This window comes from Salmo trutta, chromosome 34, assembly GCF_901001165.1.
Source record: "Salmo trutta chromosome 34, fSalTru1.1, whole genome shotgun sequence".
NCBI classification, from domain to species: Eukaryota; Metazoa; Chordata; class Actinopteri; order Salmoniformes; family Salmonidae; genus Salmo; species Salmo trutta.
In genome coordinates this window covers 4,827,257-4,846,091 of record NC_042990.1, presented here as the reverse complement: position 1 = coordinate 4,846,091, position 18,835 = coordinate 4,827,257, and the positions used below count along the sequence as shown (strand labels likewise).

General features: G+C 41.8%; 1 protein-coding gene across 12 annotated transcripts in view; it reads right to left on the bottom strand.

The window, feature by feature from the left end:
• Window positions 1-2,303: 2,303 nt before the first annotated feature.
• Window positions 2,304-18,835, bottom strand: part of LOC115173367 (plectin) — a 175,254-nt gene continuing 158,722 nt past the window's right edge. For all 12 annotated transcript variants that reach the window (XM_029731376.1, XM_029731377.1, XM_029731378.1 and 9 more), the window contains 10 exons: window positions 17,558-17,715; window positions 16,700-16,878; window positions 16,424-16,562; window positions 15,824-16,180; window positions 15,525-15,608; window positions 15,312-15,416; window positions 15,103-15,201; window positions 10,373-13,723; window positions 2,665-9,964; window positions 2,304-2,532 (listed from right to left, as the gene is read on the bottom strand). In XM_029731376.1, the coding sequence (XP_029587236.1) occupies window positions 3,599-9,964; window positions 10,373-13,723; window positions 15,103-15,201; window positions 15,312-15,416; window positions 15,525-15,608; window positions 15,824-16,180; window positions 16,424-16,562; window positions 16,700-16,878; window positions 17,558-17,715 (10,838 nt within the window). In that variant the 3' untranslated portion in view covers window positions 2,304-2,532; window positions 2,665-3,598. The remainder of the gene's footprint in view (window positions 2,533-2,664; window positions 9,965-10,372; window positions 13,724-15,102; window positions 15,202-15,311; window positions 15,417-15,524; window positions 15,609-15,823; window positions 16,181-16,423; window positions 16,563-16,699; window positions 16,879-17,557; window positions 17,716-18,835) is intronic.

The window sequence follows — 18,835 nt, the reverse complement described above, 5'->3', positions numbered from 1 at the left end:
AGTCATGTCATCAGATTTGTACATTAAATAATATAATAATACGAATCAAATGGAGTTTCCCATCTCCCCATTTAGAGTTTCTGGCGCTGCACAAAAAAACAGACATGCAACTTTCTTTGTTGTTACTTTTAAGGTTGGAACCAACATGCAGTACCTCCAGCAGGCAGAGAGGCAAGAACCATTAATCCACTACCTCAGGGACAAGCTACAATATTCACAGTCCCGTGTAATGTTCAATATAATTGCTTTGCTGGACTTTTTGAAACTTAATGTATTTGTCTTTAATGTTTATTTGTTTTAGCTTTTAGTGATAATTTCTAAAGTGTTAATACATTTGTGTTTACATCATTAAGCCTTTATGGGTCTGTTATGAATGACCAAAGGTGTCTGACTTTATAGTAAGTACAGCTTCATATGATACAAGGCATTTATGTATGTGTTATAAATCACCAAAGCTGTCTGGCTTAAGTACAGCATCATGCAATATAGAGTCTTTATGGATGTGGTATGAATGACAAAAGGTGTCTTACTTCAAACTAAGTATTACAGGACACTACATAGTGTCAATAAATAGGTTATTAACGTTCGACTGAATTATGAAGGTTCTCTCATGATCCAAAGGGTGTAAGAGGTATTTAAATGGGCTGATGCAAAGACCTGATGGGCCCAACACCTCACGGTATGGCTTGTTTTTGTTGTGTGCGTGTTTGTGTACTGAGGAACATGTAACTTGGTGCCAGAAGACAGCCATTTTCAATATTTTTAGGTTGGGGGCTTTCATCAAGGTAAGTGTTTCTTGGTGTAACGTCGTCCCTAGACTATTGAACACACCGCACATTTAAGCCTGTGATATCAACCATTCAAAGCTGGCCTTAGTGGAGTGACCATAGAATTCTATAGGAGTGACCTTACAGAGTAAAGTACTTATCATCACTAGTTAACACAGTAAAAAAAAGTCATAATTATGGCTAAACCTTGCACATTTCCACAATTGATCTTCTTAAAAATGTATTTTAAACCTAACCCTAACTAATGATGATTATGTCAGTTATGCCACATTTATGAACCCTTTACAAAGCATGACATACGGTCATAGATACTTTGTAACACATGTATGTAGTGCTAAAGCCTTCATAAGCTGAACGTCATTTAAAGGGGGATCAAACATGCAAAACAATAATAAAATATGTATGACAATATTATGGAAATTTAGATGATTTACAAAGGAAAGTACTTTTAAGGAACAATAAAACAAACAATTGTGGTGGAAAATATGAACACTAGTTTAGGAGGCAACAAGTGATTAAGCTTAAAGATATTTTTCAAATATACACTGAGTGTACAAAACATTAGGAACACCTACTCGTTCCATGATATACTGGCCAGGTGAAAGCTACGATCCCTTATTGATGTCACCTGTTAAATCCACTTTAATCTGTGTAGATGAAGGGGAGGAGACAGGTTAAATAAGTATTTTTTAGCCTTGAGACAATTGAGACATGGATTTTGTGTGCCATTCAGAGAGTGAATGGGCAAGACAAAAGAATTACCAGCCTTTGAAGTTGGTATGGTAATAGGTGCCAGGTGCACCGGTTTGAGTGTGTCAAGAACTGCAACCCTGCTGGGTTTTTCATGCTCAACAGTTTCCCATGTGTATCAATCGTCCACCACCCAAAGGATATCCAGCTGACTTGACACAACTGTGGGAAGCATTAAAGTCAACATGGGCCAGCATCACTGTGGAACGCTTTCAACACCTTGTAGTCCATGCACCGACGAAATGAGGCTGTTCTGAGAGCAAAATGGGGTGCAACTCAATATTAGGAAGGTGTGCATAATGTTTTGTACATTGTGTATAATACAGTGTACAGTACATAGCTTGTCAGTATATTTCAAATGTTATAATTATTTTTAGCTCTAAACATTTATTTAAGTATTAGCCCTGTACAAATGTTCTTAGTTTGATTATATAGAAATAAAAGGGTTTTGATGCGGTATGAATACCGTATGATGCATAAATTGTGTCATGAACTTGGGAAATACCTGATAATAATGATAATATATAACTTGAACTATGGGAAGTGTGTATCAGTTTTTTCTCCAGTTGTGAATCACTCAATTTACAGTACAATTCACACCTTGTAATCTATGCAACCCTTTGATGCATTGAATATGCAGGCACTTACAAAAACATTTCAATACAGCAATTGTGGTTTGTGTGGCGGTGGTTAAGACTGTTACTGAGATCAGGTGTAGGTGAGCAGGCATAGGGTCCAAGTTAGAAGCAAGGCTGAAGACGGTCAAAGCAGTACAGTGATTCATTATATTTTGCTTAGTTAACAACATCATCTTTAATTTTTTAATAAATGGCTGAAAAAGAAAAAGTCTAAAACAAATTATGGAAATGTTTGTTGGTGCAGTCTTGAGTGTGAACATTGCCGGTGATCTCAGGTAGTTCTTCTTTTTGACTTGAGGGTCTCAGGATATTGGAAGACATCAAAGCATCAGCACACAGAGGAGGAGTGGAGATGGCTAAGGGAGTAAAAAACAGACAAAACTTAGGTTTCAACAAAATGAAGAACAAATACTTGAAGATACAGCATTTATTTAAGATTCATGTCTAGCAAAAAAATATAAAATCAAAGAAAAGATTTCGACACTTACCTTTCAAAAGTCTCCAGAGAAGCAATGGTTCTGCTGAGAAGTTATTTCAGCTTGAGATGAGACCAAGCTGTTTCATGGTGATTTGGGGCATCTTTCACTTCAAGTGAGTTTGTCCAGGTTTTATTATGTTGGGATTGCCATCCTTGGAATGCTCTCTCCATAAGGTGCTTGACTGTATAAAGACTGCATAGTTTTAACTGATTGGTAGTCCGTTGTATATTACAAGAAGGGGATAGGTAGAATCCAAACATTAGTGGCACTGTAGCCGAGATGAGAAAAGATCTTGAAGCTTGGTTTTTGTTTAAGCATTTCTTCCAGTGTTATAATAATTAATTGTCCTGTGACTCCTTATTCTACTCTGCAGATTGGATGCTTTCCTTTCTATTTCTATATATTTGTAATGACAGACATCAGTTTAACAGCTTTTACATCTAATTTGTTTTGCCATAAAAATGAATACTTTATAATAGATATTGTTCTTTCTTTGATGGAATTTAACAGAAATATCTCAAAAATCAAAATATAATTTTTTACTCAAATGTCTGAAAATGTAACTATAGAAGTATAATGAATTAGAACTAATAAGAAGCTGGCTTAAAAATAAAAAAATATGTCAATATGTCTAACACTGAAAACGTTATTATCAATATCATTGTAGTTGCTAAAAATAAAAAGATAATAGGTTGAATACAGCTCTTCTGTATGTAAGCATATAAATAATGGCAACATTGCCATTAAAGTCTACAAAAATGTGACTTCTCAGACTACACAAAACAAAAGAGAGCAACCGAAAATGTACTTAAAAAAAATGGAACTGAATAAACTATGGACAAAATGTAAAGCCAGCAAAAAGATGTATATAATATACTGCTGAAAAGCCCCATAATAACAACATGCAGAGCAGAATAAAGGTAGTCTATTTTTCTAATAAGAATTAGGCAACTGGTGAGTAATTGGGTTGTATTGTGGTGAATATTCTCTCTTCAGAACTGCAGTTCCTGCCCATTGCTAATGATGTCAGGGCCTGTGCTAGCTCATCCATGCTAAGTCCGCTTTGTAATCCTGCATTATATCTGCGCCCATAGCTCGTCGAGCTGAAGGAGGAGGAGGAAAAGTTAGTGGAGAAACCAGAGCCTGTGGCATCAAAGCTCCCTCGTCTGGAGCCTGACCTGGAGCCAGTTCTTGAGTCGGGCCGGGAACCGGATGCTGACCCAGAACCGCTAACACTGTAGGGACTGTAAAGGCCTTTACTTGACTGAGAAGAGGCTTCCAACAGACGCAGACCAGAACCCTCCTCAATCATGCTTCTATCCATGGCATCCTTGTATGAGATCTTAAGCTTTGTCTTTGGGCAGGTGAGGTATTTGGAGTATCCACTGACATCTCGTAGCTTTTGTGCAGTACGTGCATCTAGGGTGCCCTTGTTGACTGCAACGTCTAGTGGAACTCTCCCAGTGACCTCTGGTTCGATCAAACCACCAGTTAGATATTGTACTTCCAGGAATCTCTGACCAGCCTCATAGTACAACCACCCTTTTTTTAATGCTTGTGCAGCAGACATTTTTTTTTTGGTTCTGGGATCCTCAAATCCATTGAAGGCCTTCTGTGCCAGGTTAATTCGGTCAACCATGATCTTATCCACAAGTCCCATGTTCATTGCATCTGAAACTGAGAACTTCTCTCCAGTGTTTGGATCAATGATGCCACCAGCGCAAGCCTGAGCCTCCAGCAATCTTTGACCTGTGATATTGTCCACAAGATTTCTGTGCATGGCTTCTGTGACAGACACCTTTTCCAATGTGTCAGTATCCAGTATTCCAGCCACAGGCACGGTTTCTTCTGTTGGGTCATTCCATATTGTTGCTGGGGGTTTGATAGAGGGAGCTGGGCTACTGGAGTAAGATGATGTGGACCCAAAAGAGGATGACCTGGATCTGGTGCCAGTTATGTTTCCGGACAACATGTCTGCAAACTCTGTGATGGACAGAGTTCCAGCACGGTATTGATCCAGAGCAGACTGGTCAATGAGGCCCTTTGTGATTGCATCATCAATGTCATACTGTCGGCCAGACCTTCTATCAATGATCATGGACTTCACAACACCATCAGATGAGGAGATGGTAATCTCCTCCCACTCACACTCCTGCTCTGCAAGCTCCATGTAGGTCTGTTGATCTATAAGTCCTTTGCGATATGCCTCATACACAGACATCTCTTTGCCTGTCTCTGGGTCAACAATGACTACTCTGCGTTTACGCACAGATGATTTAGAGGATGTCTTCCTCTCACGTTTCTTTTCTTTCAACAGCAAAAGTGCTAGTCCAGTTTCCGGGTCAATCATGCATCGCTCCATCAGCTGCAGGTAAGTGAGGTTCTCCTCAGTGTTAGGGTCAAAGAAGCCTTTAGTGTCATCAGATGGGTCTGTAAGAATGCCATTCATCTCCTCATCAAACAGGCCACGTGTGTAGGCCATCTCGACTGGCAAGCGGTGACTCTCTTCTGGATCAATGATCCCACCAGTGGCAATTTGGGCTTCCAATAGGCGAATGCCGTGGTCTTTCAGAATGAGACCCTTTTTCATGGCCTGGAATAGAGAGATGTTCTTGCCAGAGTACGGATCCTTGTAGCCTGTAACAGCACGCTCAGCAGAGATGAGCTTGTCTTTGAACTCTGAACCAACGACTCCCAATTTAACAGCTTCACCGACATTCAGTTTCAGGTTCTTTATTGGGTCAATTATATATCCTGTTGCTGCTTGAGCTTCAAGAAGTTCAAAGGCTGTCCCGGGTCTTATCATGTTCTTTTTCATTGCTTGGTAGATGGACAGACGGTCTTTGCTGGATTCTACATATACTCCAGCAATGCAGCTTGTGCCCTCAAGGTACTTCTTCACTTCTTTGCTGACCTCTTCTACTGAGATAAGGCCTTCAATGAGATCATTGTATGTCTTTTGGTCAATAATCTGTGAACGAAGCAGCTCATCTAAGGTGATTTGCTTTCTGAGACCCTTGAAAAGCAGCCTTCTGTCGGCCAGTGAAAGTAATCGCAGACCACTCTCTTTATCAGCTTTGCATCTCTTCAGCAGCTGGGCATAGCTCTGTCTCTCCTCTGTGGTTGGATCAACATAACCTTGTACATCACTGTTTGGATCTGTGATCCTGTCATGCGTTTCCTTATTGATGTATCCGCGTTGCATTGCAACATCTGTGGGAAGGTGGAAGTAGTATTCTGGATCCATAAGTCCCCCAGTGGAAGCTTGGGCTTCAAGAAGCCTCAGGGCATAGTCCTCAGGAACAAGGTCTTTTTTCATCGCTTGGAAGAGAGAGATTACTTTTCCACTGTAAGGATCCTTGTAGCCAGTGACTGCCCTCTCCGCAGAGAGAAGTTTGTCATGGATTTCAGGGCCAACTAGCCCTTTGCGCACAGCTTCGTCAACTGTTAGCAATTCTTCTTTCACAGGGTCAATGATGAATCCTGTTGCCGCTTGGGCCTCCAGGAGACTGATAGCAAAATCAGGCTTAATGAGACCTCTCTTCATGGCCTGGTAAATACTAACCTTAGAGGGGGAGTCTGAGAGGATTCCAGCAATACTGCCTGTGCCAAACAAATACTGCTTTACAGACGGCATTTCCATTACCTCACGGATAGTTTTCTTCTCTTGCTTCAACATGTTGTATGTTTGAAGGTCGATAATGCGAGAACTATAGAGCTCCTCAATAGTGACTCTTCGTCTGATCACATCACAGGACATGCTCTGCTCTCCTTTCAGTATCTCCCTTTGTTCAATGATTTCAATGACGATGATGATCATTCTCTCCTTTGTGATTTGCCCAAGGCGATACTGCTCCAGGAGCCTTAGCTTTTCCTCCTCAGGGAGAAGGTTTGACCCCATGACATCCCATAGGGTCATTACCTTCCCTGCATAGCTCTGATGAGGAATATCCACTTGAGTGTTAGTCAAGTCTGTCTGTGCCATTTCTTCTGTGTATATGTATGACTTTTCCACGGGACTTTGAGCTTCAGCCTTTGATAGCGGCAGGAAGCACAGACCGGTATCTGGATCTCTTATGCATTTCTCTTGCAGTTGTTTGTAGGTGGAACTTTCATTATTGTTGGGATCAATGAAAGCTTTGATATCCCCTGAGGGGTCAGTGAAGTTATTAGCCATCTGCTTATTGAAATAGCCACGTTGGAAGGCCACATCATTTGGAACATAGTGGCTGCTGACTGGATCAATAATCCCTCCTGTGGCCACCTGAGCTTCCAACAGGGGAATAGCATGTTCTCGTAGCACAAGCTCCTTCTTCATGGCTTGGAAGAGGGAAATCGTGTTGCCCGTGTATGGATCTCTGTAACCAGTCACTGCTTTCTCTGCTGACAGAAGTTTCTCGTGAACCTCAGGACCAACAACTCCTGCTTTCACAGCATCATCCACAGTGTACCTCTGGTTTTTGACAGGATCGATAATGAAACCGGTTGCTGCTTGTGCCTTGAGCAACGAAAGACCTGTATTTTGTCTCAGTATGTTCTTCTTCATTGCTTGATAAATGCTAACCTTTTCCTTTGAATCACCCATATAGATGCCTACAATCTGTCCATCTGTTCCTTGCAAGTACTTTCTGACTGAGTCAATGCCACTGATTTCTTTGGGTTTCTTTTTACCCTGTTGGAGTTGATCATATGTAGCTTTATCAATTATTTTGGATTCAAACAATGAGCTGGCAGTGACAGATGACCTAAGCCCTTCAAAGCTGGCCTGTTCCTTTTCCTGTTTCTTGTCTTCCTTTTCATCAACCATTGTGACAATGATTGTAATCATTCTTTCAATAGTCACTGTTCCAGTTCTGTACTGTCGAATCAACTCGATTCTTTGTTCCTCTGTAATATATTCAGAGTTTATGATCTCCCAAATAGTGACTTTCCTTCCTTTGAAAGGTCCATATGGCAGCTCCATAGATGCCTGGTTCAGGGCATCTTTGATCTGGACCTCAGTATATTGATGTTCCTCTTTTGACTTATAATGTTCCTCTTTTGACTTTTGAATTGCTTTCTCTGAAAGCGGAAGAAATGGAAAACCAGTCTCTTCGTCAGTGACACATTTATTCATGAGTTGTACATAAGATGCATTCTCCCACATGTTAGGATCAAAGAAGACTTTAGTTTCATCAGTGTTGTTGCTCAAGGTCTTGTTTGTTTCATCGTTAAAATATCCACGTTTGCAGGCAACATCATGCGGGATGTGATAACTTTTAACTGGATCAATTATACCTCCAGTTGCAAGCTGAGCCTCTAGCAGACGGATACCCTGGTCTTTCTTAATGAGGTCCTTCAACATTGCCTCAAATAGGGATAGATTCTTTCCAGTGTAGGGATCTTTGTACCCATTAACAGCTCTCTCTGCAGACATAAGTATTTCATGCATCTCTGGGCCAACAAGACCTGATTTAACAGCCTCATCCACAGTGAGCTTCTGATTTTTGACAGGGTCAATTACAAATCCAGTCCCAGCTTGAGCCTCAAGAAGAGTCAATGCAGTCTCGGGAGAGAGCATCTGTTCCTTTACAGCTTGATAGAATGGTATTTTCTCATTTGTTGACTCAACGATCACTCCAGCAATGCTATGTGTTCCCCTTAAGGCTTTCTTAACAGGCTCCATCTCAGAGATTTCTTTGACAGTTGTTTTACCATTATGCAATTTGTTGAACAGGTCTTTATTGAGGATCTTAGATTCTAGAAGTTCAGCTGCAGTGACAGGAATCCTCAGACCGTCAAACACAATTTCATTCCCCTTCTCTTTGTCTTCCACGACGCTAATTACAATTTTGATAATTTTTTCCACAGTAATTTTTCCGGTCTTGTACTGGCGAATCAGATCCTTCCTCTGTGCCTCTGTGAAATACTCTGAGTTAATGATTTCCCAAATGGTCACAGTCTTTCCTTGGAATCTTCCAAATGGTACAGAGATATTCGCTTTAGTGAGTACATATTTAGTTTCTTCAGTTGTATAGGTCTTGTCACTTTGTGTAGCTTTCTCTGTGATTGGTAACATAAGTAGGCCTGTCTCTGCATCTGGGGTGCATTTTTCCAATAGTTGCTGATAAGTGAGGCTCTCCTGAGAGCTTGGGTCAATGAATAACTTTGCGTCATCAGTAGGGTTTGATAGAGTTTTGCTCATCTCAGCATCCAACTGGCCCTGCTTATAGGCTGTCTGGAGAGGTACACGGTGACTATTGACAGGGTCAATTATTCCACCAGTTGCAATCTGAGCATCCAGAAGTCTAAAGGCCTGGTCTTGTTCAACCAGACCTTTTTTCATGGCCTCAAAGAGTGAGATTTTGTCTCCAGTGTAAGGATCTTTGTAACCAGTAGCTGCTTTTTCTGCAGAAAGCATTTTGTTATGGAGTTCTGGACCTATTAATTCCTCCTTTACAGCTTCATCCACAGTGAGCATTCTGTTTTTCACTGGATCGATGATGTACCCAGATGCTGCCTGAGCTTCAAGAAGCATTGTGGCAGCGCCAGGAGAAAGTTTATTCTCTTTCATGGCCTGATACACACTCATTTTTTGCTTGGCTGCAGTCAAGATTCCGCCAACACTATTCTTGCCTTTGAGACATGTTTTCACTTTCTCAGTCTTGCTCAGGTCTTTCACTGTGGTTTTGCCTTTTTTCAGTTTATCAAAGTCCTTCTTGTTCAGTATACCAATGTCATGGAGCCTGCTGGCAGGAACCTTCTCCCTAATCCCATCAAAAGAAAATGGTGATTCTTCGTTTTTCTTCTCCCCATCTACTACTGCAGACCCATCGAATTCTTTCTTTGTAGTTCCCACCATTGTCATTGCAATTAGCTGATCTTCAGGGACCTCATCCGTTTGCATCTCCATTTCTTTAGTGTGGGATGTTGCTGATTTTTTTAATGTAGAAAGTTGCTGCAGCTTCTCTCGAAGCTTTTCATTCTCCTCACCCAACAATTTCTCTTGTTCAAGCCTTTTCTTTTCAAGATCCTGCATCTCTTTCTGCTTGTTGCACATCTCCTCCTCAGCATCCTTCTGCTTTTTAACAGCGGCATCCATGGTAGCGTGGAGTTTCTTCTTCTCCTGTTCCATCTGCTTCCTTTGACGATCCTGCTCATCTTTGAGATCTTTGGCCTTCTTAACCTCATCCTCAAACTGTTTCTCAAGCTTATTTTTCTCTTCTTCAATGAGCTTTTCTTTTTTCAACAACAATTGTTTTTCTGTCAGGAAAGTCTGCTCAAGAACGATCTTTTCCTTTTTAATTTGTTCCTGTTGGGCATTGGCCATCTAATTTGGAGAAGAAAAAAAAGACAAAATTAATACAAAATTAACATTCTATTACACTGATTATAACTGCTAAATAATATAATCAATATATTTATATATAAATGGTATTGTATATACAACATAACTGTATTCTGTATTCTATGATTGGAAATTTATTTGAAGTCGGTTTCATTTTGAAATGCAATTATAAACATTTGCTAGAAAACATAATTGGATTTACAAAATGCAGCAACATTTGGTAATTCATGAGAAATTGCTGGACACTTAGTATTGTTGACAGTCTCTGCAATTCACATGAATAGTAACTTTGGACCTCCTTTATGTGTTAGTGTTTTTGAGAAGGTTATGGATATTTGCAAAGGGGTTTGCACTTATTATTTCACAGGATTATTTCACATTCTGCAATACCTCTTTAGACTTGTTCTGTAGATCTGCAGCCTCTTTTTGTAATTTCTCATTTTCTTTCTGAAGGTCAGCTATGGCTTTGCGTAGGTCATCAGACTCTTTGCTGCTCTGTAATCTCTGCACCTCCAGTTTCTCTACAATTACTTTTTCTGAAGCATGTTGCTCTTTCTCTTGGAGACGAACCCTGATCTCATCTGCTTGTTTCTTGAATTTTTTGGCCTCCTCTTCTGCTTTAGACTGAGCATCACTAAGCTGTGTCACCCTAAGCTTCAGTTTCTCTGCCTCCACCGTAGCTTCATGCTGCCTCTTGCGCTCAGCCTCTAGGGATTTTTGGAAGCCCTCTGTCTCCTCCTCAAAACGTTGCTGCATCTGCTGCTTGTCCTCCAGCAGTTTTTGGGCCTGCTTCTGAGCCTTGTCCTTTTGTTTCTGGAGATTCTCTGCCTCAGCTTTCAGTTTAGCTGCTTCTTGGATAGCTTGCATTTTCTCCTTCAGCATTTTGTCAGCAAGAGCCCTCTGTTCTTCAAGCTCGGACTCTGTAATCTGTCTCTCTCGGGCTGCCTCCTGAGCTTCTAAGCTTAGCCTGGCAGCATCCTCCGCAAGCTTCTTCATGTTCTCAGCTTCCTCTTCCAGGAATTTCTGAGTATTATCTTTGTCTTTACTCATGAGACGCTGGTTTTCATTCTCAATTCTAAGCTTAAGTTTGACCAGCTCCTCCATCTGGACCTTGATCTTGAATAGCTCATCCTCCACTTGAGCTTTCTGCTTGACAGCATTGCTAACTTCATCCTTCTGGCGCTGAAGCTCTTCATCCAAAACAGATTTCTGCTTATCAGTCTCATCCAGTCGCAGTTTCACCTTTGTCAGCTCCTGCTCAACTTGTTTCTTCTGCTTCACTGTTTGTTCAGCTAGCTTTTTGTGCTTGGCCATCTCTGCATCTGCCTGCTGTTTCTGTTTCAGAGCAGCAGCCTCAGCCTCAGCTTGCTTTGCAGCCTCCTGCTCTGCTTCCATCCTCAGTCTCTCAGCATCCCCCTGAGCCTTGGCCTGTTTGGCAGCCTCAGCTTCAGCTGCTTTCTTCTGCTTCTCAGCATCCTCTGCTTTTTGACGGAGTAAAGCAGCCTCTTTCTCAGCTTTCTCCTTCGCCTTCTCAGCTTCTTGTACAAGATTCTTAGCCTTGTCAAACTCCTCTTTGAGCTTGCCCTGGAAAAGATTGTCCTCTTTCTGCTTGACCAGAACAGCCTGTGCTCTCTTTTCTGCATCACTACATTTCTGTGCAGCCTCTTTGGCTAGACTAATCTGTTTCTCTGTTTCTTTGTCAGCATCCTCCTTTTGCTTGTTAGCATCAGCAGCAATCTTTTTGAGGCGCTCAACTTCTTTCTGAGCTGCCTGGCATTGTCGCGCTGCCTCTTCCTCTGCTGCAGTGATCTTTTTTACTTTCTCTTCAGCTTGCTTCCTTTTGTTCTCCTCCTCTAAAGCATGCTTTCTGAGTTTCTCTGATTCTTCCTCTGCCTTGACTTTGTTCTTATGTGTCTCATCTGCAATGCCTTTAAGCTTGTTCAACTCCAACTCAAGATCCAACTTGCCTGATGATGCCTCCTCAAAGTTTAGTTTTAGTATGCGAATCTCCTCTTCGACCACCCTCCTCTGCTTAAGAGTTTCCTCTACAATCTTCTTCTGCCTCTCCAATTCAGAATCAGAAGTATTCTTAAGCTGGGTGATCTTTTCATCAATGTCTTGCTTGTGCTGTTTTGCTTGGTCTTCCAGGATCTTTCTCTGATAAGCCTCATCTTCGGCTTTTCTCCTAAGTCGCTCATTTTCTGCCTCTTTATCCTTCAGGGCAATCTCAGCTTCAGTTTTCAGACAAGTTGCTTCATTAATGGCTGCCAGTTTTTCCTTGAGTATCTTCTCAGCCTCTCCTCTTTGCCGAGCTGCCTCATCTTCTGCTATCTGTCTCTGCTTCTTTGCGTCTTCAGCAATTGATCTCAGCTTAGTCGCCTCTTCAGCTAATTGCCTCATTTTCGATGCCTCAGACTCAAGGAGATTTCTGCTTTTCTCTGTTGTAGACATGGTCTCCTTCTCAGCTTTGGACTTCATCTGAAGAAGAACTTCCATTTCACGTCTTACTTTGGCCAGTTCGTCTTCTAGCTCTTTCCTTTGTTTTACAGCAGCATTCACCTCATTTTTCAGGCGCTGGAGCTCTTCATCCAATAGAGACCTCTGTTGCTTACCATGGTCAAAGTCAGCCCTTAGGCGAATTAGCTCTTGCTCTGCAGAGAGTTTCTGCTGGGCCATTTCCTCTGCCAATTTCCTCTGTTTCTCCAGCTCCTTCTCTGCCATTTCCTTTTGCTTAAGAGCAGCCTCTTCAGCCTTAGCCCTTTTCTTTGCCTCTCGCTGAGCTTTCTCTTTCTGCTTCTCTGCTTCCTCCTGAGCCTGGCTCTTCTTATGGGCATCTTCCTCAGCCTGGAGTCTCAAACGGAGTGCCTCATTGGCTTTCTGCCTCCACTTCTCAAGTTCTTTCTCTGCTTCCTCCCTGGCTTTGTTGGCTTCCTCTTGTTGCTTCTTGAGGCGCTCTGCCTGTTCCTGCAACTGAATAACAGTGTCCTGTTCTTGTTTCAGTGATGCCTCGAGCTTTACTGCCTTCTCGTTAAAGGACATGCGTTTGGTTTGCAGCTCGGTGGCGGCACTCTTCTGTGCCACCTCCTCTGCAACCATGACCTGCCTCTGCTTTTCCTCCTCTGCCTGTTTCATGCGCCTCTCTGCCTCTTCAGCTTGCATCTTGAACTTCTGCACCTCATCCAGGGCCTTCTGCTTTTGCTTGGCCGCCTCTTGTTCTGCCTCTGCTTTGTGTTTCAGCTCCTCCTCCGCATTGCGCTTTTTCTGAGTCTCTTCATTCACCTGCTTGCGAAGCTTCTCTGCCTCCTCCTGAGTAACTTTCCTCAGTCTCTCAGCCTCGACAGCCATGTCCCTGAGCTGCTGAACTTGGGCCTCAGCAGTGGCCTTCTGCTTTATGGTGGTCTCTAATTGGATTCTGATGATGTGGATCTCTTCTTCTATCTTGGTGTGACTATACAGTGCCTCCTCAACCTGCTGGCTCTTGGATTGGATCTCTTGCTCTGACAGATTCTTGAGTTCGTGCAGCTGCTGCTGTATGTTGTGCTTCTGTTTCTCAGAATCCACTTTCACAACCTCCCTCCTGCTGACCTCTTCTTTCATTTTCAACTTGAGCTCTTGGGCTTCTTGTTCCGCTTTAGCGATAGCTTTTGCGTGTGCCTCAGCTAACTGTCTTTGTTTGTCTAATTCAGCCTGCATCTCAGACAACTTTTTTCTCTCCTCCTTCTTTAGTATTTCAGTAGCTTTCTGTATTAGTGGAAGCAAAAAGTAAAGGGAAAAACAATGTTAAGTATTACAGTGTTAGAATATAAATGTTTGAGTTGATTGAATTACTCAAAAAAAAGTCAAACGTTTAAGTACATGTAGGTACACATACAGTGGGGTCCGAAATGATTGACACCCATGATAAAGATGAGCAAAACTGACTTTAAAAAAATACAGAATTTAAAAAGTGCCAATGTTTTTGAACATACAATACAGCTCAGTATTTGAATGATGTATTTTATACAGTAATTTCTGCTCATCTTTATCAAGGGTGTCAATCATTTCGGACCCCATTGTAGATGTAAATACATGAACAAATATTTATTATCTAAGGAAAGAAATGTTTGTTATTTGCTTTAGGGAAATAATCACACGTCTTGTCACATTTACTTAATGTATGGCACACATAATGAGACATTACATCACAACACTATTGGGATCTTGAATGGTATCATGCCAATTAGGTATTTTACCTTGGGTCTTTTGAAGTAGCCATTTAATTTTTCATTACTAAGATAAAATATGAATCAATCAAATAGCACTTTTCAATGTACTGACTAGGCTACTACTCTTAAACTTTACCTTGGACTAAGATCGTATTATCTTTTACAAATTAAATCCATCACGTTTAAAAATTGGAAATAAACTTGAAAGGACAGAAGCTGATAATTTGCAAAGAGTGTATTACCCATAGAGAATATGCTTAGATTGAGTTAGGGGCAAACAAAACTGGTCACTTGAAATAATCATTCTGAGGTGGTAGTTAGTCAGACTGCAGAGTCCTAATCAGCAGATCTGAGAAAATGGAGTGTGCAGAAATATTTTGTTTCAAGAGTGAAATAACATTAAATTGCAGAAGAAAAGGCTGGGGTTGAATGGGGAGCCTGATGTTTGCTTCAGATTTGAAGGGAATACTGTAGCAAAACTAACTTGCAAGTGTAATTTAAAGACTGATTACACAACCATGAACCACAGTATAGGGGGAATGAGAGACAGATACTGTTAGTGAATGGGATGTGCTGCAGCACCAGAATTTTAAATTACTCTTTTTTATTACTTTCCATACTGCGATGAGCTATACAAAAACTAATTCATTTCCTCACAGACCACATCAGCTAAAATATTTTGAACCCTTTAATTAATACATAAAGAGAGTGTTTTATAGTAATTGTTGTTATCGCCTGGGTATTCAAGTCTGTTTGTGCCATCATGTCACTCCTTGACATGCCAAACATCTAAATAGTTGACATGCGTGCACAAACAGATCTTGGACCAGGCTATTGTTATTATGGTTATTGGGTTTAATTAAAGTTGTCGGGAGCAGGGAGCTGCTGCCTGTCTTCAATTTGTCCCTCATTTACCTCCTCGTCCTCAAGACGACGCTGTGTCTCCGTGATAAACTTGATGTACTGGCTGGTCAGAGTCATTAGCTCACTGTAGCGGGTTCTCAGAGTCACATACTGAAAGACAATTTCAGATGTTTAGTAATCCCATATAATTGTTAACAACTTTAAAGCTACTGTAGCTGTAAAATAATATTAAATAAATTCCCCATGTCTATATGACCTACCTCTTGGATTATATTGTCAGATGCACACTCCATTTTGGTTTTCCTAAGGGGCGAAGCCAGGGGCTCCACCAGAGCTTTGTACATCACCACCTGAAGCTCATAGTCCTGGGGAAAACACATGGACATAACATGTCATGGACATAATTTAATAATTTTACTACTGCAAAAAATCTCCATACGCATGATCTTGTTTTAAGTGATTTGCATACGCACCTTGACTGCATCAATATATGCCCTTGCATGTTTTTGACACTCCTCAACCTTGTCTTTGTTCTTCTCGATCTCTTCTAGGAGTTTCTGCAATGATAAAATATTGGAACACTGACTGTCATGATAATGTAACATTATATTCCATCATCGAGCAAAGAAGCTTCATCTTCACTATTTGTAATGGAAGCCTCCTGCTACCTTGTCCTGGGTGCCTCACATTGGTGGTGGATGAGGTGAGTTTCCCCTTTACTATGTAAAGCGCTTATAAATCTAATCAAATATTATTATTAGTCGTACAGTACCTTCTCCTGTGCCAACTGTTGCATAAGGGCCTTGCTGTCGCCGATGGGCATGGCCTGGATCTTCTCCTGCCTTTGCTTGGCATCACCGAGCCATCTGATGAGCCAGTCATAGCTCTCGTGGTAGGCACACATCTGCCTCCCCAGCAAGTCCAGTTCCTGTTGGCGCAGGTCTATCTGGGCAAACACGACCTGCCAGCGCTCCTCTAGCCCGGCCACTAGCTGGCGGTAGTGTTCCAGCTCGGTGTTGTGCTCGCTGTGGACCAGCTTAATCCGCTCATTCACGGCCGCCGCCTTCTTCAGTTCCACCTGGAGATTGTCGAACGTCTTCTGGTCATCCTCTGCCTCGCCACGCATTGTCTACCAGAGTGAAAGAGGGAGACAAAGAGAGAGAGAGAGAAAAAGAGAGAGGAAGAGCGAGAAAGAGAGAAGGAGAGAGAGAGAGAGAACGAGAGAGATAGAGAAAGAAAGAGTGGGAGAGAGAGGAACATCACTACAAATGCATAGAAATCATGAAGTTACTGTCGGATAACCAGTCCATATAAAAGCATTGTCTATTCACCAACGGATAGAATACCGTTGATTCGAACAGAGACACTGTACCTTTAACTGGGTGTGGTAGTTCTCCACCTCTTTTTCATCTGTTGGCATCTTGTTGACGTCTCGTAAACGGGCTTCATACTTTTTGAGGGTGTCCTCTGCTCCCTTTGTGCTGCGGATCACTATGTCGATGGTCTTCAGTCTGAACAAGGAATGGTGTATAGTGTTAGCTGTATATGTAACATGACTCAGATCTACTATTTAGATTGAAGATGTTACTTATTGGTCCTATGGTTTTGATATGCATGTCGTAACAATCAGAGTCAGTGAGGGACTCACTTGTCCAGGTACACGGAGGACAGGCTGTAGATGTGCTCCATCTTCTTCAGTGTAATATCCAGCTCAGAGCGCAGCACCGGGTTGGAGATGGACTGCTGAGGAGATGCCAGCACCTCCTCTGTCTTCTCAGCCACATTGGTCAGGTCTTTCTTCAAGCCCTCCAACTCTGACTGGACTTTCTATGAGCAGAAAAGGGAATAATGTACCATAACTGGCTATTCCACCTGGGCATCCAAGCAGTCATGGAGTTGTTAACAAGCTAACCAGCAATATACTGTAAAGTGAAATAGGGACACAAAGGTCTTCTGAAACTTCTTACGATCAGAAACGAGCAGATGGAACATACTAAACAGCATGACTGATCTAAAAATGTTAGTTTGTCTCTTCTACTGTTTAACTTCATTTACTTGACACACAGGAACTTTAAATAGCTTCCTAAACAATAATCCCATGTTGAATTTGGCCTGTCTCCGTTTCAAATAGGCATGTTATATCTCATTTGGGCTCACACTTCATTACAGATGGGATTGGATGTGTGATTTATGGTAACCATTTACCAGTGGCCTGGCCAACCTTGAGTCTAAATTACATAGATACTGATTTGTTTCTGTCTTGGTTGAGAAACAGCTACAACAGCAAATGTCTCTTCCTCCATTGCTGTTAGACCCATAGGGAAGTGCCCTAAAACTCCCAAGGTGCCCCTATAATGTATTGTTGTATTGTCTTTGTGTTGTTCTTGTCTGTAACTGTAATTTGTGTGGACCCCAGGAAGACTAGCTGCAGCATGTGCAACAGCTAATGGGGATCCTAATAAACTAGACAAAACAGTGTCACTGAGGGGTGACGTCACTGCAGTACCTTCTGCTCAGCTGTCCTCTGGGCGCAAGCCTTGAGCGGCTCCTTGTCCACGGGCTGTCGCAGATGTGCGACGGTGCGAGTCTCACAGCCCTCCAGCTTCAGACACAGGTCCTTGATCTTGGTCAGGTAGCTCCGGCACTCAGATTCATCTTGCTCACCTGAACAGAATGGAGCAACCATTACAAACGTGTATAAGAAGATGAATTTACAGATCAATAGGACTAGAATTCTGGATCATAAAATAGTGCTCTGTTCCCTAATTAATATTAAATGATACAAAGAGCATATAGTTATGTATATGCTTAAAATTATTTGGTTACATGGGCTGCATCCCAAATGGCATCCTATTCCCTATACAGTGCATTACTTTTGACCAGGGCTCATAGGGATGTGGTCAAAAGTAGCGCATTATGTAGGAAACAGGGTGCCATTTGGGATGCATCCATGGTTATGGTACAATAGCACAGTCAAAATAAAATAAAATGACATTTTATTGGTCGCATACACATTTTTAGCAGATGTTATTGCTGGTGTAGTGAAATGCTTGTGTTCCTAGCTCCAACAATGCAGTAATAATCTAACAACACACAACAATGCACACAAATCTAAGAGTAAAAGAATGGAATTAAGAAATATAAATATTTGGACGAGCAATGTCGGAGTTTGGAGTATAAATATATATATATATTTTTTTTTGTGGCAGATGGCAGGGAGAGGTGAGGGGAGTGGTAAGAGAGATATCTTGCAGGCAGCTTGCTCCATCCCCAAGCCTTACATGGACTTCCTGCCCCAACGAGGAAAGGCTGTAGGTCGTTAAGCCAGGGAGTGCTTGGGGATAAAGGAGGAAGCAGCCTGCACAAAGGGGGCAGAGGAGGTGAGAGACAAGAGAGGTATGAAGAGTGAGAGACAAGAGAGGCATGAAGAGTGAGAGACAAGAGAGGCAAGAAGAGTGAGAGAAACGAGAGGTACGAAGAGTGAGAGACAAGAGAGGTACAAAGAGTGAGAGAAACGAGAGCAAAAGCTCTGTGATTGCCCATTGTGACCTGGACTGTTGGACTACCCCCTCTTCAGCTATATACATATAGCTAAAGAATTTGTGGATAGTATATCTACAGCAATAGTTGAATAGAATGGATTTGACTAGAATACAGTATATACAGTGCCTTCAGAAAGTATTCAGACCCCTTGACTTTTTCCACATTTTGTTACGTTTGTTATACCGCATAACGACAAAGCAAAAACAGGTTTTTAAAAATTGTTGCAAATTTATGAAAAACA